At 55.3% G+C, this 22490-nt stretch overlaps 1 protein-coding gene across 5 annotated transcripts in view; it reads left to right on the plus strand.

Moving 5' to 3' along the window:
- Window positions 1-22490, plus strand: part of COL13A1 (collagen type XIII alpha 1 chain) — a 140437-nt gene that overhangs the window by 8683 nt on the left and 109264 nt on the right. For all 5 annotated transcript variants that reach the window (XM_044239672.1, XM_044239674.1, XM_044239675.1 and 2 more), the window contains exon 2: window positions 6286-6358. In XM_044239672.1, coding sequence (XP_044095607.1) covers window positions 6286-6358 — 73 coding nt within the window. The remainder of the gene's footprint in view (window positions 1-6285; window positions 6359-22490) is intronic.

Raw genomic sequence — 22490 nt, forward strand, 5'->3', positions numbered from 1 at the left:
CTGAAGAGCTTGGGCCCTTGCCCCGCCGACCCGCATCTCTGGCCTTAGGGCTCTCCCCCCCCCCACTTTCAGAGTCCAGCCACACAGACCCTGGAGCCAGATTGCTGGGTTCAAGTCCAGCTCTGCTAGTTCCTGGCTGTATGGTGTTGGGCAAGTTGCTTAACCTCTCTGTGCTTTGGCTTGTCCCTCTAAAAAAAAATGGGGAGGTGATAATAAAGAGTATCTCCCTCTTACTGGGTGCTGTTTTGAGAATTTAAAAAGGTAAAATGAGCACTTTGTGCAGTGCCTGGCCCTCCAGTGGTTGGTATGGCCGAGTCCTGGAAAGTGTCTTCCTGGCTTCCTGGTTTGGATCCCACCTCTGCCCCTCCTGGTTGCCCGTCATTGTGCAAGTCAGTTCGCTGCTCCCTGTCCGGGTTCCTCATTCATGGGTGGTTGCTGGGTGCACTAAATGCATTCATCAAGGCAGGAGCCTTGCCTGTTTCATAAGAAGCCCATGATGGTGTCAGGTGTCAGCCGTTTTCCCTGTACCCAGGCCCTCCCCTGGGTTAATGGCTGGTCACCCTCAGGACTCAGCCCTGCCAGTCACTTCCCTATGACAAACCAGCCTGGAGCACTTCACCCTTGCTTGACAACAGTGGCTGCTGCTTCTTGGTGTGTGTGGTTTGTAGACAGTGTGCCCCTGCCTGGAGAGTAAGGGCCATGGGTCAGCCCTGTCTATTCTCCCGCATGTTCTGGCACTTTGCATGGCTCTGCTCGACGTAGATGCTCAACTCCCATCTGCTGCAAGGAGGGAAGGAGGGAAGAGGCTCCTGGCTCCGAGACAACCTCAGGCCCCTTGAACCTGTGGTCCCAGCCCCCTGGCCACCTGGCTTTCACCCACAACCACACAGTTCCAGGGCCCTGTTTCTTGACTCCCTGAAACAGCAGCAGGGCCAGAGGTGAGCTGAAAGGAAGGACTTCCTCATGGGAAGGCTGGAAAGCTCCCACAGGGGCATTCACCTCCTTCCCCCGACCTTTCTGATCTGCAGTCTGGAGCAACACCACTCTGTGGGTCTGTTGAACCTGGGGGTGGTGGGGAGTAAAGCAGATGCAGCCTGTGGCCTCTGGCGGACCTCAGGGCCCCCATGTCATCATGGCTCTGGGAGTCTGTGATTGGATGCCAGGTCTGTGGCACAAAGAGAATTGTGGAGGGAGGAAGCAGACCGTTCCCCAGGCACATCCCATAGCACCCGCTCCTGGCACCCCAAGGCTGACCGGGCGAGTCCCGTTTGGGTGGATGTGGGTTGAGCATCTCAGTTTCCTCCGTTTTGATTTCCCTATGCTGATCTGCCCGTGCTCCAGGGCAGGCGGCCGCCCATGGGCCTGTCCCCTTAACAAAGCCCATCTGTGGGACCGTCCCTACGACTGGGCCCAGGGGCTGGCTCCGCACAGCTTCCGTCCTGCCTCGGAGCCTTTGCTCTGCACCGGAATGCCCTCCCTCTCCCATCTCCATGCATCCAAATGCTGCCCAGAAGTCCGTGTCGTTCTAGCACCCGGTGCTAGGGGACAGAACTCAAAGTGATTAATTCAGTGCAAATGTGGGTCAAAATGCCAGACCAGGCCCTGCCCTCAAAAAACCAGCTCAGTCTCCGCCAGGGTACCGGCCCCGCGGTATGGCACGGGGTAATGAAAAGGGCTCTAGCAGAGGCCATCTGGTACCACTCTGTGCCAGGCATTGGAATCAAATGCTGCTGCAAGGACGGGAGCTTTGCTCAGTGCACTCATTTCAATGGGCAGTTCCTTCTTTCAACCTCTAGTTATCAAGGTCCAAGGCAGGGCGTCAGGCAAGGAAGGACCTTTGTTCACCCTCCCTCTTCCGGGAAGAGGGGTTCGGAGTTTCCCAGGAACCGGGCCATGGCAGGAGATTAGACTACAGGTCCCCAGCAGCTCCTGGGGCCGGGCCAGCTTCACCATGGTAAATGGGAGGAGACAGGCCTGGGACCGGCTCGAGAGAGAAGGGGCCTTCCCCAGGCCACCAAGAAAAACAAGCAAGTGTAGCAGGTGGTCAACTTTTCCACATATGGATGCTGTTTTTATTTTTTGATCCTATCTTGTTTTTTCCACTCTGTCTGTCCTGTGTAGTCCAGTGGGTAGCTGAGATTAGCCCCATTTTATAGATGAGGAAATCGAAGTCTGGAGGAATCGTGTCTCTTTCTTAATATGCAGCGGGAGAGCCATGAGTGGACCCCAGGGTCCTCGGACCCCCGAGTGTAGTGCAGGCCCACATTCGCCCTGCCCAACCCTGTGTTCAGTGGACCCTTCAGCAGAGTCTGAGGCCATCTGTGCTCACCCAAAGTAGAGTCCCACTGCCACCTCCACGGGCAGGGGGATTCTGATAGGAGTCATACACTCATGATATCAAAAATGAACTATTAAATGGCATTTTCCACCAAAATACTTAGCACAGCACCTGAGCTATACTGCTCCATATGTGCAGCTATTAGTATTAATGGTAACTTATTTAACAATTCCTCCTGGTAAGTGCTGTATGGTTTCCAAGGCACTTTCCACAACAACACTGAGGAGGCTGGCTGGGGAGCAAAAGCCCATTTTACAGATGTCTCCAAAGGAGAGATACCAAGGTCAAGGTCCCAGCTGGATCTGGGCTCCATTCCTCCACACTGTGACTTGGACCCACACCTATTACAGAGGCCCAGGTAGAGCCTGGGCCCTTTAAGAGCTCTGGGACCAAGTGCGGGGAAAGAGTGGCCCCAAAACCCAAGGCCAGGCCTCTCAGCATTCTCTGGGGGGAGTGAGTAGCCGCCTGGCATTTTCCCTTTGATACTGATACAGGAATTTTAATAGCTGCAGAGATCAGGCGGGTGCTGTTTCGGCTCTGGTCGTGCAGGGCATTCCAGGAGGCCGTCAGCAAGGGAGTAGTGGGAAGGCTGTTCTGTCCAGGGAGACTGGGGCCTTAGAAGGTTTTCCACTGACCCCTGAGCCTCAGCCTGGGCATGTCCCACCAGAAGTCTCAAACTCAGATGCCTAAGGGGGTCAGGAAGGTGGGCCAAAGCAGGCAAAGCTGGCCAGGGGAGGGTACTGTGGTGACCTGGGCAGCACATGGCCACCCAGCAGGGGCAGCCATCACTCAGCACCAGTCATCAGCATGGCCCAGTATCCACCAGATCCTTCTGTTGTTCAAGAGAGACTGGAAATCCAAATCTTTTTGTGAAATCTCCTGGTTTGTAAGCAACTGCTCTTTACTGAGCACCTAGCATATGACAGACCTTGTTCCAGGCACTGGGGATATGGCAATGAATAAAACAGATCAAAATACCCATATCCTTGTCGAGCTTACCTTCTCATGATCGAGGTAGACCATAAAAGAGATAAAGGAACCAACAATACAACAAAATCCAGAGGAAAAGATAAAACAGGGAAGAAGTAATGTAAGTATATTGCAGGGTGCGGGGGGCAGAGGAGGTCTCACTGAGAGCGAGAGGGTGGTTAGCCAGGAAATGAATATCCCAGGCAGACAGGCCCACAAGTTCAAAGGCCCTGAGGTAGGAGAAAGCCTGGCATGTGCAGGAGCATCTAGGAGGCCTGTGTGGCCCCCTTGCGGCCGTGTTGAGAATGCTCTATGGGGCAATAGCAGGGGGACCCATCAAGTTATCACCAGGACTGGGCCAGAGAGGACCAGGCTTGAGCTAGATGTAATGAAGAGGAGGTAGCAAAGCATCAGATCCTGGATTTGTCTAGAAAGCAGAGAGCAGGGGTTGTTGACCAAATGGACGTGGGGTGAGAGAGAAGAGGGCATCACTGATGATCTCAAGGGTCTGGCAAGATGGAGTTGCCATTCCCTGGGACGAGGAAGACAACAGAGGGGCAGGTCTGGGGAAGCGGGGACAGACTGTGAGGAGCCCGGTTTTGCCGAGCTGATTTTGAGATCCTATCAATGGAGATGTCAAGGAAGCTGCTGGATATATGCATATGGTTCTGGAGGAAGATCCGTGTTAGGGGTGCAGGGAGGGGGGCATTCTCCTGTACAGATGGCGTTGAAGACATGAGGTGGGGTGAGGGCCCCCAGGAGCCAGAACAGAGAGAAGGCAGTGAGGCTGGGCCCTGTGGCCTCCACGTAGATGAGAAGCAACCAGCAGAGGAGACAGAAGGAGCACAGAGTGGCAGGAGGGACACTGGGAGAGGGGCATCCTGGCAGCCCAGTGAAGAGAGTGTGTCAGGGAGAAGGCTGGGCCAGCAAACCCTGTGACAGGCTGGGATGAGAAGGACAGTCCCTTGGGCTTAGCAGGACCAAAGTCACTGGTGACCTGAGGAAAAGCCGTGGGCAGAGGGCAGGTAGAAGCCTGGTGGGAGTGCTCCAAGAGAGAGAGGAGAGGAGTTTGCCTAGGAGAGAGTTTGGTCAGAGAGGAGTTTTCTTTTCCTTTCTTATTGGCCCAGCGATGATGTTAACAGTGGGTCGGTGACTGCCACATCCCACCCGAAGCCTGTTTGTGTAAATATGTCTCTATGGGAACACAGCTGTGCTTCTTGGGTTTTCATGTTTTCTGTGGCTGCCTCTCACCTCCGACGGTAGAGCTGAGGGGTTGTGTCACCGTGTGGCTCCCGCAACACAAAATATTCACTCTCTGGCTCTTTCCAGTGAAGACAGAGCTTGATGAGAGCCAGGGATGGGGTCTAGAGGAGGCCGCTGCTGATGCAGGTGGGCGGGGAAGGCCCTGTGTGCAGCTGGACGGTTGGCCTCTCGGGGGAGGAGCAGAGAGAAAGGGCAGGTGCGGTCACAGGCACAGGTAGCTGGGCTGCCCGGTGGCGGGAGCCTCTGTAGGCCTCTTCTGCTTGCTTTTATCTCAGGACCCTTGACAGGGGCGTGGTGGGAGGAGTGCTGGTTTGGGAGGGTGGAAGGCACGAGAAGCAGGGGGCAATGAGCTGCGCTGATGGGGTCAGGGAGACAAGGTATGGCTGCAGGGCTCTCATCAGGATCGTAGTGGGGAACGAAATAGAGGCCAGTCGGCGAGGCCTGGATGGTACACCACACCAACTCACTAGCACCAAGTCTCCTGGCTGTCACGGAGCCGTGGAAGGGTCAGGAGTCTGTGTCACTAGATATTCAGACTCTGCCACGAGGAGGCCAGTGATGGAGAAGTTTAAGGCGGGGTGGCCAGCTGGTAACCACTTCATATGGCAGGGACTTCAGGATTCTGGTCATTGTCAATAACTGTGAGCCACGGGACAGGCCCCCCGTGGCCGGGTGTTCATGTGAAATCAGTCACTTCAGACTGCTAGAAACAGATCCAATGGAGGGGGGAGCGGATTACTGTAGGAACCAAATAAAACCAGTTACTAGGCTGTCACTGCTACACTAACATCAGAGAGCAAGGTGCCGTTGTCCACCTTTGACCTTGGCCATGTTAGTCTCCCCACCTCACCCCTCCCCACCTTCCATCTCGGGGCCCTTACCTGTAACACAGAGTATCACGAGAGCGAGCATATACTGTGTGCCTCCCAGGTGTCAGTCCCCTTCCCTTCTAAGCCCTGACCACTCCAGTCCTCCCATGAACCCGGTGCAGCAGGGACTCGAATCCACCCATGAGAACCGTGCACGAACCTCAGCAGCCTCTCCCCGACATGTCCCTTGCAGCCCTGTGCGAGTGAGGCCCACCCTGTGTGGGTCAGTGCCCCGCGCTTTGAAAATCAGTCAGTCTGGGCACTGGGGCTCCTGGCCATGTGTCCGTTTATCACCGTGGGGAGTGAAAGTTGTCCCAGTCTCCTCGTTGCCACTCCCTTGGAGCCTTCCTGATTGGCTCCATGATTTGCAAAGAAGAGGTTCGGTAGAGGGGCACGTGGCCTGCTCAGCTCTCTGTCCCCTATCCCTGCCCAGCTTGCCTGGGACTGGCTGTGAGGGACCCCAGAAGAATAGTCACTGTCCGACGCTGGGATCAATCAGGAGCCCAGACCTAGACAGGAAACAATTAGCAGAGAGCCGAGAAAAGCGAGTCATTGTGCCCATGATGGTGGGGTGCAGGAAGGCCACAACTGGTTTACAGGGCCTTGGGGTTGGCGCTAATTTCTTTAAGAGCACTCCGAAGACATCAGACACTGAGATTCCCTAGATGGGACCTTATCCATCTGCTTCTTATTACGCAGACGCCCGTGGCCAGTCTTTGATCCTGGAATAGTCCTCCTGCGGCCCCCAGGCGGCCTTTTCTCCCCCTCCGTCCCCACCAGCCGCAGACCCTTCCCGGGGCTTGGCCTTCCGCTTTCATGACTCCTCTCCTCTGTCTCCTTTTGCAGAAATGGAAGCTCCACTCTCGGAGGCGCCGGGAGGCCCTCCCGAAGACGTCTCCAGGGTGCCACTGCCCACCAGGTAAGGAGCTCTGCGAATAGCGGACAAGGATGGGGACAGGCGCCAGGGCCATTTTCACGGGTGTGCTGTAGCTGCAGCAGTTAGAGCGTCGCTTTTCACTTGAAAGATGGGGATGGCCAAATCTGGGATGTTCACCTTCCCTCTGCGGGTTTCAGTTATTCAAGCATTCATTCGTCTGCTCCTCTGTGGGGTTGCGCGTGGGGTCGTGAAATCCCATACGATGATGCACGTGGCCACGTTCGAGTTACCATGGGGGCGGGGGCGGGGACCTGGCTCATCAAGTTCACGGTCGTGCCCCCGACTCCTGACACACAGTAGGTGTCAAACGTGTTACACGGATGAGTGGATTAGCCCAACCTTGTAAAACTTGCCTGCCTTGGCTGGACGGCTCAGGGTGCCATATGTTCGCTGCAGTGTGATGTGGGGCTTCATCTGGACTCAGACCTTGCTTTTGCCATTGACCTGCCCTCTCCGCTCTGGTCACTGGGGAGGATGCCTGTTCAAGTACTCTTCCTCTGCGTCTCACCCAGAGCACCCTGCTGGGCATTGGGTTTGATGGCACCGTCCACCATTAATAACGTTGACAATTTATAGCTCATGAGGACTTTTCTACATTGCTGGCCACTATGATGAAGCTATGAGAGTGACAGATGGGCAAGCCTCACCGTTCCCATGAGTAACTGGAATGAACTGTCCTTCTTTGGAGGTGAGGAAGGAAGCTGCCAAAAAGGATTTAGATGGGGGGACACTTTGGAGTAATCACAGAGGTCCTCTGCCAGCTCCAGGCAGGCCCCCTGCCACCCTCTGTGGGCATGTGATGCAGGCAGGACCGCCACAGGACACAGGCTACCAGGGGCCCCCAGGCCAGGGAATGGAGGCCAACAGGTGGTGAGCATATGGGAAACAGAAGGCCCACATCCCAGAAGAGTGAGGGAGCTGGAGTGGGAGTCACAGTTCAGGGCACTGCCCCGGGAAACAGTGGGGCCATGACAGGATTCAGCTGGCCCGTCGGGAGAGGGTCGCCCAGGTTAATTAAAAGGGTGTCTGAGTCCTGGGAAGTTCCCTCCCTCCCTCAGGGCCCAGGACATTGAATCCTGGCATCTGGGAAAGCTTCTGGGAGAAGAATGCCAAGATTAATGAGATGGGATGAAGGAGAGGGAAGGGTAGCCAGGCATGGGCAGAGCACCCGTAGCATCGGGCTTTCTAAGGCAGCACGTGCCTCAGATAAACCTGTCCATTCAAATAGTACTTAGTGCCAATCCTGACTGCTAGGAAGCACTATTTCCGTTATTTCCTCAATTCCTCTCAGACTCAAAAGATGTACAGAAATCCTATCAAACTGTGCCCTGGTATGGGGGGTGGGGGCATGGGCTGCATTTTTATAATAAGGCAGAGCCTGGACTTTCTCCCTCTCCATCCTGCTTGGGCTTCGCGTGTCCTGCCCACCTGCCAAGTGGGTGTCTAACCAATAGGCATCAATTTTGTGCTTGTAAGAGTCTGGCTCAGGAGGTCCTGGGAGGCTGGGAGGCGGGGAGGTTAAGGAGGATTGTGGCGGGAAGGAGGAAAATTCCAAAACTGCTTCATCTCACTTCTGGGAGTCTGTAGGCGCCCTGGGGTCTTGGGCAGGGAAAGGGAGGGACGCAGTGGAGAGCAGAAAAGCCTTGACGCCGGTCCTCTGTGGAGAGTAGCCACCAGCAGGCACCCAGTTGTCAGGAGATGGGAGGAGAGCAACAGGGCTCCTGGGAGGGGTGTCCCGAGTGCTTGAGAATCACCCAAAGGGTCCAAATTAGAGGTCAGAGCCAGGTGGGTAGCACCAGGAGAATTTAATCAGAGGACCTAAAATTGAGACATGATTGGAAGAAGACTAAGATGTTCTCCCAGGTTCTTGGAGAGGCAGCAGGAAGGGACTGGAAGGGCTGCACAGAGAGGCATCTCAGACCATGGAAACATGGAGTCAAGTGCATCTGCTGGGATGGGCTAGGTCCCATTGGGTGGATCCCTGCACCTGCCCCTTCTGCCTAAGCTGAGGGTTCTCACCACACCGTGTACTTACCTCCTTCACACGGAAGGCTGCCCACCACGGGGCTGCCAAATAATCGTGCTCACCACCATAGCCCCTAACCCAGCTCCTGCTGCATGCCAGAAACAGTACCGCGTACTTCTCGATGGATGACCTTCTAGAACACTCCAAACGGGCAGAGTGGGTTTTTGACGTTCTAAAATAGTAGCAAATCTCCAAACCCAGGAGTGGAATGCCTTTCTCCCTCTTGGGTCTAAATGATGCCTCTCAGATTATTTCCTTAAGGTCAGAGTTTATAAACCACTTTAGGAACCACTTGGAGGTTCCCGATATTTGCAGAAGAACTTACACAACTGGAAAGTGCTACCCACAAAGTCAAAGCACTATCATTTTTTTCTTGCCAGCATCTGATTAGACACCTGTACATAGTAGATGCTCAATGCATCTCGGGTAAAGGATTATCAGTTATCCTTCCTGAGTGATTATATTCTTTCCTGTGTTCCCCCTTTGCCCTCTGGCTGGTTTCTGATACCCTGCCTTCCCATACCACACATCCCACCCCACCCTACCTCAAGCCTGCCCTGCATCTTGCCTGATGTAGATCTTTCACAGCTGCTGGGACACAACACATAAACACGCAATTTTTTTCTGCCTTCTGTGGCCACTGGGATCCGAGCCTAGGATCTTGAGCCCATGCCTGCCCCAGTCCACCGCTGCGGCTGGCTGGGCTAAGGTGGGGTCGTGGGTGTGTTCTTCCTAGTGGCAGCCTTGGGCCCCTGGATAGCCTCCAGAGGGTTCAGGACACATAATCATGGGCAGAAAACCCACCTCCTTCCCTTCCAACTCTGACCTCGCCAGCATCCTCCCAGGATCCTCCCTGTCCCAAAATAGCCATGCCCTCGCTGAGGTCTGGCTGCTCCTGGGACACATGCCCTGAGTTCCACGGTTGTGCTGGGCCTGCAGGGTGCTGAGGGGTGGGGCTCGGCACGACAGTCACAGCCTCCAACAGTCACAGCCTCCAGAAGTTCAGAGGAGTAAGCGCTGGCCATTGCTAAAGCATACAAACTGGTGGGACGGGAGAAGGGCCTTGGGAACCAATAGAGGCACCGTGAGACTTCCCAGGCCACTTGAGAAGAAGAATACAAAGATTAGGGAAACTCCCGTTTCAGTCCCCGTTCTTGGTAACAAATGAGGAGCAGGACAATAGAGCCTCCAGCCAGCAAGGAAGCAGCTCCTTCAGGCCCGCCACTCTGGGGCTGGCAGTGTGAGGGGTTTCACAGGGAAGGAGTCACAGGAGTAGGTGGCTCCGGGGAGTGTCCTCATTTCTGAGGGGAGAGAGGAGCCCGGAGTCCCAGAGGTTCGGACTACAACAGGGGGGGCAAGGGCGTGGCCTGCTGGGGTCTGTGCATTAGCACCTTAGCCGGCTGCGGTGCGGAGGATGGATGAGCAGGAGAGAAGTTGCCCTAGCCTGGCTTGGGGAGAGACCATGGCCATCCCCTGGTTCATGTGTGCGAATGAGAGGTGTGCGGAGTGACAGGGATCCCAGGGGAGCCTGGGACTCGGGGAGAACTTCACTGAGGAGGTGGCCCTGGGGGCTGGCGGAAGGGCGTCCGCTCAGGGTACAGACTCAGCTACCACCGCAACAACAGAGCTCGGACTACAAGGGACTCCAACGAGGCGGAGGGGACGTCTCTTCCTTAGCGGGTCAGAGGACAGTGGTGTTGCGCTGGGAAGGTGGCCTTGCTATCTCCTTCATGTGGCACGACGGTGGCATTGCACTGTTCTCGCCATCCCCGGCTAGTGTGGAAGAGGAAGGAGATTAGGGGAATATACGGCCCAAATCCTTAAGAGCCTGGGGGTGGGGGGGGGCGGATCCCGACATGCATCACTTCTGCTTGTATCCCATTGGCCAGCACTTAGTCACGTGGTTACCAGCTCCTGGGGGTGGGGGCGGGTAGCCGTATGCCCAGACACAGGTCTGTGTCTGTTGGAAGCTGAAGAACAGATAACGGAAAAGCAGCTAATAGTCTGCATAGACGTCATGCCTGACTGAGGCACTTGCGTGGACAGAGGCTCTGAGAAGAAGAAAAAGGCAGCGTATTTAGAAATGACCAGCAGTTGGAGGAAGCTGGAGCATAGAAGTAGTGATCTGAAATGAGGGTGGGAAAAGATTGCAAGAGGTCAGGCCGAGGAGTTCCAGCTCTCCCCCTTCTAAGACAGGGAAACGGTTTCTATCCTGAGGGTGACTGATTAGTAATGGCTGCCCAGGGTGTGCAGAGTCTGATTCAGAGGCTACATCCAGGCTCAGTGGAAGACGTGGTAATCGTTTGATGATGTCTGTTGTGGGTGCAGGTCCAGGAGCTGTTATACTGGTGTCCTCCGGAGGTGATGTGGCATCAGAGAAGGGTTGGGGAGCAGGGATCTGACCTCATCCAGTTCGTATTCTAGAGCAATAACTAACAATGACGTGGAGGTTGGCTTGAGGGCAGAGAAGCCCCTTCCAGCAGCGAAAGTTGGCGATTGGTTTTCAAGTTGGAACTGCCTCTCTGGGCTTGGTTATTTTCATAGGTGGTAATAGCCGGTGTCCACCTGTCCTGAAGCCCTTTCTTTGTCTAGCCTTGCCTTGTTTGCCCCGGTGGGAGATTCCCCCCTCCCCAACAGCCTCGGGGCATTTTCACAGGCAGGGACTATGGCCAGAGTTTCCATCCTAGACTGGGCCGCCCCACCTCTGTTGGACTGCAGCAGAACAGACCCACAGCTGTCCTCCCCTGTGGTTCTCCTCATTTTAGACTCAGCTAACCCAGAAAAGGGAGAATTTAGACCAAAGTGTCCCTGGGTGCCATTAATAAAGCAAAAAACTGCTGAGCTGATGGTCATTAAACAGAACATTTACACTAAAGAAATACCATTTTCAGGTAAACTCTGCTTTATAGGCAAATAATTGATGGGTTAATTCTGAGTCATTCCTAGCTAATCCTTAAAGCACATCCCTGAGGGCCAGCCTGATGAGCCCCTCCTATTGGATTCCAACTCACTCTCTTTTCTGCCTTGGCCAGGCTCCTGTGCTGTCAGCTCCCTCCCCCTCTGTCACCCCACCTCCTCCTCTGCCTTTGCAGTCCCATCTCATGTCCCATGTGACTTCCCAGACTCCCAGGCTCCAACCCAGTGGCAGCATCAATGCCTCCTTCTTCACCCACATACTCCGTCATCGCTGGGTCCTATCAATTCCACTCGACTGCTCAGAAACCATCCATGGCTCCCTAGTGCCCATACACCCCTCTCCCCTCCCCCCTCAAGTAATAAGGTCATTTGTTTCTCAAGCCTGGGCTCTGACCAGTCTCTTAATATGCGGTACTCCTTGTCTTTCAGTAAAATCAACCTGCTCGTCTGCCTGTCCCGTTCACATCTGCTCATGCTATTCTGACGGCTTTGTTCGGTTTCTACCTGACGGACTCTTAACCCCTCCAGGCCTGCTACCGCATCCCCGCAGCTCCTTCCATCCTTCTTTCCTGCCAGAGCCTTGTTCCTTCTCTCTGCTGTTTGATTACCATGCTAACAGAATGCCTAATGTGTGCTCAGTGTATAATCCGGGCACAACCACCTACTGGGACAAGTAATGTGTCTTCAGATGGGCAGTGAAAACAGACCAGGAGGTATACACCTGTGAAGGTTTCTCTTGGGCTGTGATCACTGACTATTTGATTTAGATTCTCTAGGAATTTGACAGCAAAACTCAGCATGAGCCTCTTATACATGGAGAGGAGGCTCTGTGGGTTTTCAGGCAGGAAGAACCTTTAAACTCACGTACACACCACACCAGGCAGCCTCCGTAACATCTGCCCCAGGACGTGGCACAGGTCGCCCATCCTCAAAGCGCACACCACTGAAGCCAAAATCTTTCTCCCAAACCTGGCCCATAGCCAACATCCCCAGTCCCATCCCCAGTCCCAGGGAATGGGGCCGCCGCCTCCACACAGGCTTGCACTTGGGCTGGAACCCAGGCTTTTCCTTCTACATCCCATCCACCACCAAGTCCCACTGATCCCACCCCACCCATTGCCTTCAACCCTTCCAGCAGCCCACCTGTTCCAGCTGCCAAGACCTCTCACCTCGCTCCCTGCAGGAGCCCCTCAGAGCTCCCTGAATGGTCTTTGATAAACGAAATGCACAACTCTACTTAAAGCCTGTCCTTTCATTCACCCTTAGGTTAAAGTTCCCAATTCCTAATGTGGCCCCCTCAGGCAGGCCTCCCTGCCTGCCAGTGTCCCTGCAGCGGGCTCCCTGATAACACCCAGGTGCCAAAGCAGAGGCTGGAGGGAAAGGGAGCCAGGACCGAACCAGAGCCATGATGTTGTGCCTTAGAAATCAGACAGCCAGTCAATAAAGCTGAGACCCTGGACTCCAGACATAGGCACTTCCTGTGGCCTTTTGGCTCTGTTTCAGGCAAGCAGCTTGCCCAGTGGGAGGCCGGCTGTTACCTCCGGGAGGTAAGGAAGTCCCCAGCCAGGGAAACCAGCGTGGGAAGGGCCCCTCCTCCCAAGGCTGCCCTCTCAGCACTTGGGAGCCTCCTGGGGCATTCTCCAAAGTTCATTTCTTCCCAGTTTCCTCCTGAAAGCACTGCCAGATCCCCAGCCCTCCTGGACAGCACTGATAATGTGTTTCTCCTAGATCAGCTCTGATAAGGCCCGCTGGGTGGTCGCTAGGATTTGCAGCAAAATAAAAATCAGGAAATGGAGGGTTCTGGAAAGGCAGTGTGCTGTGGCTCGAAGAGCCCTGTACTGGGCATCGGTCCCAGACCCTGAGGGACTCTGAGCAGGTCACATCCTCTCTCTGGTCCTCAGTTTCCTCACGCGTAGGGAGAGGCAAATAATGGGACAGTATCTGATGAACTGTGGGTTGGACCCTACAGAGCTGCCCCTCCTGAGAAACCCTTACTCCCGCATAAGGGAGGAAAGGGCGTTCCCTGCAGCCCTGTGTGCACTGCAGGGAAAAGGGAAAAGAAAGCCTAAATATTTTCAGAAGCAGAGTGGAGACACACATTGTGGGATGTGGGACTGTGGTACTTTCACCAACGAAATATCATATACAGGGAGCGTGGATGAACTTGACCTCCAAGCCAAGCAATGCGGAGGATGAACCTCATCCTATGGAGGGGAAAAAAGCAAATTACAAGACAATAGGTACAATGCAACTCATTTATATAAAGTTGAAAAACATATAAAACAACAGGACACATCGTTCAGGGAATATATGCCTACGTCCTAAGGGTATAGGGAAATGCACCCGAATGACAGCATCACATTCTGGGGGGAGGAGGGATAGTGGGGGCTGCGGTCCCGCAGGGTTTGGCTATATTGGTAACTCTTTTTTATTTCTTTTTAAATATTTTATTTATTTATTTAGAGAGCATAAATGGGGGAAGGGCAAAGGGAGAGGGAGAGAGAGTCTCAAGCAGACTCCACACTGATCACAGAGCCCAACGTGGGCCTCCATCTCACGATCCTGAGACCACCACACAAGCTAAAATCGAGTGGGACACTTAACCCACGGAGCCACCCAGGACCCTCAATGTTAGGAACATTTAAGCCGGATGGAGGACATGCCAGGCTCATGTTACCGCTTGGTAACACCTTCATTGAGATACAATTTTTCTATAAAATTTATCCATTTGAAGTGTGTAATTCGGTGGTTTCCAGTCTGTTCACAGAGCTGTGCGACCCTCACCACAATCATGTTTAGAACATTTCCTGACCCCAGAAGAAACCCTGGACCTTTTGTCTGTCACCCTCACATCCCCACTCACCTGCTTCCTAGTTCTATGGATTTAGTGTAATGTTTGCAAGGTTCATCCATGTCGTGACATGTAACACTCCTTCATTCCCTTTTATTGCCCAGTATTAGATTATGTTATGTTTATAGTTCTTTGTCTGAAATATTTCAAGATAAAACATTATTTAATCATAAGGCTGAATAGAGGCTGTGGATAGAGGAAGTGGGGGGAGCCCTTCGGGCTTGACTCTAACTAATTGGCGTTCTCCGCTAATAAGGATGCGATGCTGCTTGGGGCTTAGATCCCGTGTGTCGCCAACCCTACCAGGACCCACGTCCACGGGGCCAAACCCGGCTCAGCTGGACTCTAACACCCAACACCCTCCCCTCCCTGATGCTGTGCTGCCCCCTTTCCCCTCCTCTGCCCCGCTCTCTGTCCCCACCTCTGTGACGTCTCCAGTGACTCTCCCAGGCACAGCTGGTGGCCTTTCCTTTTGAGCATCCCCCAGAGTTGTGCTCCCACAGCAATTTGGCCCCAATGCAAAGGGACAGCCGCCAGTCCTGCAGGGTCCTCAGCTTTTCTGGGCATCTGCTTCTGCCATCGTAGCCTGAAGGTGCCCGTGCCTGGCTGCTGGGCTGGAGATGAAAGTTCCCTGAAATAAATCACGTGTCCGTTATGCCTCGTCCTGTCTAGTTCAGGACAGGCTTTCCCCACTCTGACTCCCGCATCACGGGGACTGGTCCTGGCATCGCTGTGCCATCTGTCAGGAGGAGCGCTCACCGGGTTCAGTGGCCGTGGTACCCCTGGGGAGCCGCCTGAGGAGAGGCGGGCTAACCCAGCAGCTACGAGTGTGGGCTCTGACTTCTGGGCAACCTGGGTTCAAATCCCAGTCATCCTCTTCTATTCCTTATGAGTCACGGGGAACATGGATGAGTTAGCCCTTCACATCACGTAAAGTGGGGGTGAGGCTAGCACCCACCTCGCCAGGATGCACACAGGGCCTGTCGCATACATGGCTCGAAATGATTGTTAGTTGCCGTGGGTATGGGGATGGTTGTGTTGAGTGGGAAAGGGTTCTGGTGAAATGAGGTCACGAGGAGAAGTTACAGCCTCCACACAGCTACACCCAGCCACGTGAGGTCCTGGAGGAGAGTGCCACGTCATGCCACTGAATGTGGCAGGGAAACGTGGCTCAGGTTGCCAAAGGCGTCAGCTTGCTCCTACTTACCTCTCTGCCCTGCTGGAAACAAAGTCATTCCAACACGGTGGAAAATTCTGGATGTTTCTATCCACAGGACAGCATGCAGTGCTCTGCAGGCGTTGCAAAATGGGTGAGACGCAGGCCTGCCCTCAGAGAGGGCGATGGCAGCCTTTTCCGTGGGGCAGGAGACCCCCGTGTGAACCCCAGCTCTCTGTGCCTCGCTCTTCAGCATTAGACAAGCCACTAACGCTTCTGAGTTTCCATTAGCTCATCTCTTACATATAAATAATGATCTCACAGGGTTACTCCAAGAATGCTCGGTCAACTCTGGAGTCCTACACCATGGAAGATACTGGAGGAAAGCAGCAAAGCTTGCCCACAATGTAGTTACTGAGTTACTGAGTGGGATGTAGGCTGTGTGAGGGCTGGGGGACACAGAGAGCCATGGACTGTGGCAGAGGGAGGGGTAGTCGCAAGTCGGGTGACGGTTGGATCCTCGGACAGTGTGTTTGAGATCACTGCCACTACCATGGGTCAGAGGACCTTGCAAATGGAGTTTATGATGAGACTCACGCTCCCAGCACGTCACTGTGTCCAGCCACAGCCTGGAGTGGGAAACAGTGGACAGTGGGACTTTTCTGAAAGGTCATGTTCCTGCTCCTTACCCATACAGAGGCAGGCTAACAGCTTCGCTCTGTGTCCTGAGAGGGAAATGAGCCACATTTGCAGCAGCTGTTGCTTGGGGGTGTGGGTGAATCTGGAATTTTGCAGAAACTCCAAAGAATCGGGGATAGCTGTCTGGCAGGGGAGGGGCGAACTCAGAGGTGAGCAGCAGTATCTAGTGTGTGTCCATTTCTCCCTGTCTGTCTACCTCCCTGTGTCCGAGAGGCTAGCAGAGGAGAGCAGAAGAAAGAAGAAACTATACTTCCCAGGGCCTCAGAGAGCCATCCATGCCTATGATGATTCCACATGTTTGCAGCAGACACTCAGCTATCAATCTTTCCCTTAGGACCTGCCCTTTGAGAGCAGACATCATGGCCAGAGGTATTAAGTGAACCCCCACCTTCCATCTCCTAACCCCAGCCCAGCAGAGGCAGGCCACACCCCAGCGGCCAGACTTCTGGGCTGACTATATACCCATGACTGATCTGGGCTGCCTGTGGGCTACATCAGCAAGTGACCTTGACCCACAGAGGGCTATCAGCTGCTCAGTGCCCTGGGGACACCCAGTGAATCACAGTCCCTCATGTCCAGGGTTGGGTAAATGCTAAACAGGGCTGGAGAGTGCAAGAGAAGGAGTGATCACTTTTAAAGGGAGGAATCAAGAAAGGCTTCGCAGAAGCAGCGGCGTTTGAAGCAAGCCCTGAAAGATAAGTAAATCGTCAGTAAATAAAAATGCATATAAAGACATTGTGAGCTGAAGGAACAGTGTAGTACAAGTGCAGGGACCTAAGGAAGAGGACTTTCTGCTCCCTGCCCACTCTGGGAAGGGAGGAATGATCCAGAATGACAGTAGCAAGCTTCCACGGAGGGATAGAGTAAGAGATAAGGCTGGAAAGAAAAGTTGGGGCGGGGGAGGTAGCCCCAGAGGGGGTTGAACATCACCCTGGAAAGGCCGTGAGGGTCTCCAGGAAAGGAAGTCATGATCCACCTGTGCAAAGCTGTAGCTGAGAATGAGCTAGAATCAAGGAAGGAGCCAGGAACAGGCCGCATGGCCCTACTAAGAGAAGACATGGAGTAGCATGCAGAAGGGGCCAGGGGGTGGGGGTGGGGGGTAAAATCGCAGAAGGAAGATGGGCACGTGTTGACTATTTGGTCTACTTGGGCAAGGGACAGCATAAGGCAGGGGTGGGCCTGTGAGCCCAGGTAACTGTGAATGACCCCGCAGGTATTTACATTAGGAGAAAGCGTCATACAACAGAGAGCAGAGAACGTCTGCAACACAGTACAGCTTGCAAGCGGTCTGGGGGGTGGCGCCGCGGTTCTCCCTGGTTCCAAGCTGAGACCACTGAGCCTCCGATGTCTAGGGATCACACAGGGGCGATGGCTGGGAGACGGAGCCAGGACTCAAGCCCAAGGCTTCCTGGGCTAGTGCCCTTACCCACAGGGAGAGAGCCGAGGGCCTGCAGGGGGAGAGGAAGGATGCAGAGCTCTATTCTGGAGCATCTGGGGGAGGGGCGGTGGGGGAAGCAGGACATCCCTTGTGGAAGTGCTGAGGGCGCTGGGAGGGCTCATCCCAGGAACAGTGGGGTAGGAAAGCTCTGATCCTTTGGCCTCGAAGAAACGCCGTCTGATTGGCTGCTGAGGTCACTGCTCAGGACACAGAGGGGGCAGGGTCATGTTTTGCTGGAGAGTCACTCCTCCCATGCCAGCTCTGGCCCCATGTGTTCCAAGCCAGGGTCTTGTGCCAGGCTGCTGAGGGCAGAGGGGCTCCCAGCCTCAGACTCCGTGGAGGGTCCCCAAGTCTAGCCTCTGCCCATTCTGCCCTGCAGGGTCCCAAGGGACAGCTCTTCCCTAGTGTCACCAGAAGAATATCAGGGCCACTTTACAGAAAAGGGGCAGTCAACAGGAAAAGCCTATGGCCCCTAGAAGTCCAAAAGGGACTAGAAGGTGGGATATGCTGGGCACATGGCTGCAGCCCCCAATTCCTCGTCCCGATGCTCTCCGGTGCCCACACCGTCCCAGGCTGCCCCCATGCCTGGACACAGCCCAGCCAGCCTCCCACCTCGGAGACTACCTGGCGGGTTCCTGCTCCCCCACTGGGGCGGCCTGGGTGGTCTCTGATCCAGCCAGTGTGATGGCCCGCATAGTGCCTTGTACACCACACGTCCTCCTCCCCACGCCTCTCTGAGGTGCAGGCTCCCGTGGCCATGATTTCCAGAGGAGGGCCCTGAAGAGGGCAGAGTGTTCCCATCAAGGATCCAGGGTCAGGCAGCCGCAGGTCTGGGACTGAAAACCAAGTCCCAAGTATCCAAAGACGCGTGCTTCTGACGCATGTCCTCCAGGGTCTGTTCCGCCACCGGCAGAGCACTGCCCTGGGCCGCGGCAAGCAGACGAGGACTTGGCAATGGCCGGCATGCTCGTCCAGGGAGGCGGTGCCTGATGAGGCTGGAGGACATTCGTTAATAGAGGCGACGATGCGCGTCTGTGCCTGGCGCCGTTCTAAGTACCGTATCCCATTATCTCGTGGAAGTCTCTTGCACGTACGCTACACGGCGGATACAATGGCTATCTTCATTTTACATGGAAGAAGGACCAAGGCCCAGGGAGGTGTGTCAGGCGGCCAAGGCGCCAGAGCTGGTATGTGCTGGAGCCACGGCGATTCTGCGCAGAGAGAACCAGAGGACAGAGGCAGGCTTCCTTTCCCTGCCTCTCTGTCTCCGTGTCTCTCCATCACTCTCTTGACAAACAGCTCTTGAGCACAAGCTCTGTGCCCTGCCCCGTCCTCTCCCAGTCCGGCTAGAGAGGTGCACAGGTTGAGCGGCGGCTGCAGAGACCTAGGGCACAGATGGGGCAGGTCCGCTGGTGGGGGCAGGTGCGTGCCTGGTAAGCCGCCCAGCTGCCGTCCTGGCCCCAGCCCTGGGATCCCAGCCCCTGGGAGGTGGGCCACGGGCCGGGCAGACACCCACATGGCTGATGGTGGCCTGCACAGCTGGCCTTTCTACTTAAGGCCCCAGGGCCCTGGGCACTCAGCCCCCAGATGAAAAACATGGGAGGCCCCCAGCACAGAGGGGAGTTGGCTGGGCATGCAGGGGTGTGGCAGAGGTTGTGGGGTCGGGTGGGGTACAGGGCAGACAAGAAAGGAGGCGAGGATTACAAAAGGCTCAGACCCTCCAGAAGCTGAGTGGCAGCAGGGCTGGCTGTGGGCCTGCCTGTCATTCTTTCCAGCTCACTTCACAAACTTGTTTTCGGACTTACTGCCATACCCTCCAGCCTCTGCCATCTGTCTATGTAGGACAGGTAGGACAGGGCTGGGGACTGTGGGTGTGTCTCGGGGTGGGGGACAGGGACGCAGCTGAAAGAGCCACAGGTGGCTTAGCTGGGGACCCCTCCACCCAGCGGAGGCCCTGGGGAGGCTCCGGGAGGCGGGGGTGGGGGTCGAGCCAGCCCACCACCTCAACCGCTCAAGTGGGGAGGAAACGTGATGAGCCCAGCCTGGCGGGGAGCCCTAGGAAATCGCCCAGCAAGAGACGGGTGTATAAGTGGCTGCTGTCTGTCCGCATAGTTATGCGAGCCGTCACGGCTGTGTGGTGTGGCCGGCTCCCCACGACAAGCCAGGAGGGAGGGCAGGGCAGGCCCCAGATGTCCTAGGAGCAGCGTGGCCATGTGCCTGTGCGTGGGCACGGCGGGCTGAGCTGTCTCCGTCCCCAAGGCTCCGGGCTGCCCGAGGTTTGAGGGCTTTGGCAGCCCAAACTGCCCCCCTTGTTGCTCTTTAGGCCTGGAACCTGGTGCCAGTCCTTCTCAAATGAAGAATTTCCGTTCCTGCACGGTGCTCCTGAGTCTGGGCATGACAGCCGTACGCATTCATCATGGCTGGCGTTGGTTTGGGCTGACGGGTCCCGCGTTCTTAGAGTTCCAGACGCTTGACAGCATCACCCCTGGCTCTCTTGTTCTTTGCTCCTTGGCACTCGGAGGCAACAACCAGCACGTGATGCTCTGCTTTTACCTTAAGGAACAGGGGGGTGAGAAAGGGGTTGATGATTCCCGGGGCTGAACGTGCACTGAGTTCTGAGACGCGGCACTAGAAGTCCACAGAGATCTTTCTTGCATTGCTATTATGTTGTTATCTTGAAGTTAGGTGCCCTTTCTCCTACAAGGGGCATGTTTGGGATAATTGAGTTTCCTTTCTGCTTCATCGAGGTTGTGTGCCTCCATGATGCCCACCACACCCCATTTTTGATGGGTATAGATTATTCATTTCCTATTTCCACCTCAGTCCTCTGTTTCTCCTCCACCGACCATGCGCGAGGACTTGACTTTAGAGAGTCTGTTCAGTTCTAGAAGAATGCAGCTCCCAACATGTACAGTTACAATATTGGTATCTGCCAATGTGCTCCCCAGCTTAGCTGAGGGAGATATGGGGAGACCAAGCCACGGGTTAGGAAACTTTACTCTGGGGTTAGGATTGGCCTCAGTGTGCATCCCAGCAAGCCCTGACCCAGTGTGGAGCAGGTGTGCCCCCCCCCAGTCCTGCCAATGCCCTGTGCCGCCCGAGGTGCCCCCTGCCATCCCTCTGGTGAGCGTGGGGCAGCTGTACAAGGGACATGCATGCCCCTTTGGGATGTGAAGTCCACTGGTGACCATTCCTTCATCTTGCAGTGGGAGAGAAGGAGGGCCCGAGAGGGCAAAAGGAGCTCCCCCTAACCTACACAGCCACCTGGAGACTGGAGATGGTCCCCATTCCTGCTGAACTCATTCCACCGCATCCTGTCCCCCAGATGGTCCCCAGAGCCACTGCTGGGGTCACAGGGAGGTGGGAGTTTTACAAAAATGAAGACAAGGCTGAGGGATAGAGAATAGCCCGTGGCCAGTATCAGCCAGCACCACGGGGCCTTGCTGCCTCCCGAGGCCAAGAGCTCCGGCCAAGTTGGGTGTCTGGTTCCGGATGCCAGCAGACAGCCTGTTCTTCCTGACAGAACAAAACACACTGCCACAGCCCTGAAACCCACGGGCCCCTGACGCCCCCACCCACGGCACAACTATTTCTAGGAATGAAGTCAGGTCCAGCCTCCTCTGCTGTCCCTGGGGCACTCGCTCACTCATCCTTCTATGGGCTTCTGCGGAGGGTAACGGATCCCACAAGAGTTAGGAATTGGCCTTGGCTCTCAGCTCTCCATCCGCCATGCCCATCCCCCTTGGGGGGTGGACAATCAAGGCTGTGCAATCAGGTTTCTGTAGAAAAACAGACTCAAAATCTCTGAGAAAGGAGGGAGGGAAGGAAAGAAGGAAGGAAGGAAGGAAAGGAAGGAAGGCTGGGAGCCCATTTCTGATGTTCATTTCAGTGGTTCTGTAACGGGGTGCAATCCTCGTAGCATTTGCCCACTTTAACTACCCCTCGGCCTGCCCCCGTGGATATGATGAGTCACTTTCTTGGTAGCTCCAAGGTCTTCCAGCCCATGTCCACTCCCGCATGCCCCTGGTCTCTGTCTTCCAGCCAGCACCGGAGGATGGGGCCCTGGGGATGGATTGTTCCTGAAAGCTCCAGAGCACGGTCTGCCCCTGCCCCAAGGCAACCAGGTTGGCCTTTCCTGAGGTTACAGGGGCCACAGGACACAGCAGTGGTCACACACCCGTGTGTGTCGACAGGCCTAGACAAGATCTTGTGTGAGCCGGGGCTTTACAGGTAGGCTCTTAAACCCAAAGAGGACAAAAGGCTCTTTCAGGGTCACCCAGCCACTTCTGGAAGTGCCCCAACTAGCCAGTGGCACAACTGTCTGCTGGCTGAGTTCCGGGATCCAACTCTGTGACCACGGGAAAGTGACATAAGCTCTCAGAGCCTCAGCCTTCTCGTCCATGAAATGGGGGCAAGGACAACGTTTACACTGCACTGTGCCGGCATTTAGGAAATGTGTGCAAAGCACTTGGTACAGTGCCTGGCACAGGGAGGTGCCTAGTAAATGGTCTTGAGCTGCTGTCACCCTGCTCTCCTGAACCCCAGCCCAGCGTCCTTCTAAGTGCCCACACTGCCTCTCTTCCCAAGTGCCCTGAGGACCGGCCCTTGCAGCGGACTGTGAGCAGGAGCCCCTCCACGGAGCCCCAGGCTGGGTACAGAGCACCCGTGCTCAGGCGGACCCAGCCCTTTGTAAGGCTTGAAATCGGCGCTGGGAGATGGGGGCGAGTCCTGGCTTCTCACGTGCATACCACGTGGCCCTGACTCCCTGGGTCTCAGCTCCCACATCTGTAAAATGGGGCTCTGAGAGCCTCACTGAGTAGCTGGGTGAGGCCCAGGAATTCACATCGGGGAAGGTCCTTTGAAAGAGCTACAGTGGATTGCCATCCACTCTGAACTTGTCAGTTCTTGTTTTTGTAGTTATTATGAGGGTGGACAAGACCTGACTCGCTCCTTCAAGAAGCCCAGCCCCTCCATGGGTCTCCAAGCAGTATCCACAGGAAACATTTACCACTGAGATCCTGCAATTTG

The sequence above is a fragment of the Neovison vison genome, chromosome 2, assembly GCF_020171115.1.
Source record: "Neovison vison isolate M4711 chromosome 2, ASM_NN_V1, whole genome shotgun sequence".
Lineage (NCBI taxonomy): Eukaryota > Metazoa > Chordata > Mammalia > Carnivora > Mustelidae > Neogale > Neogale vison.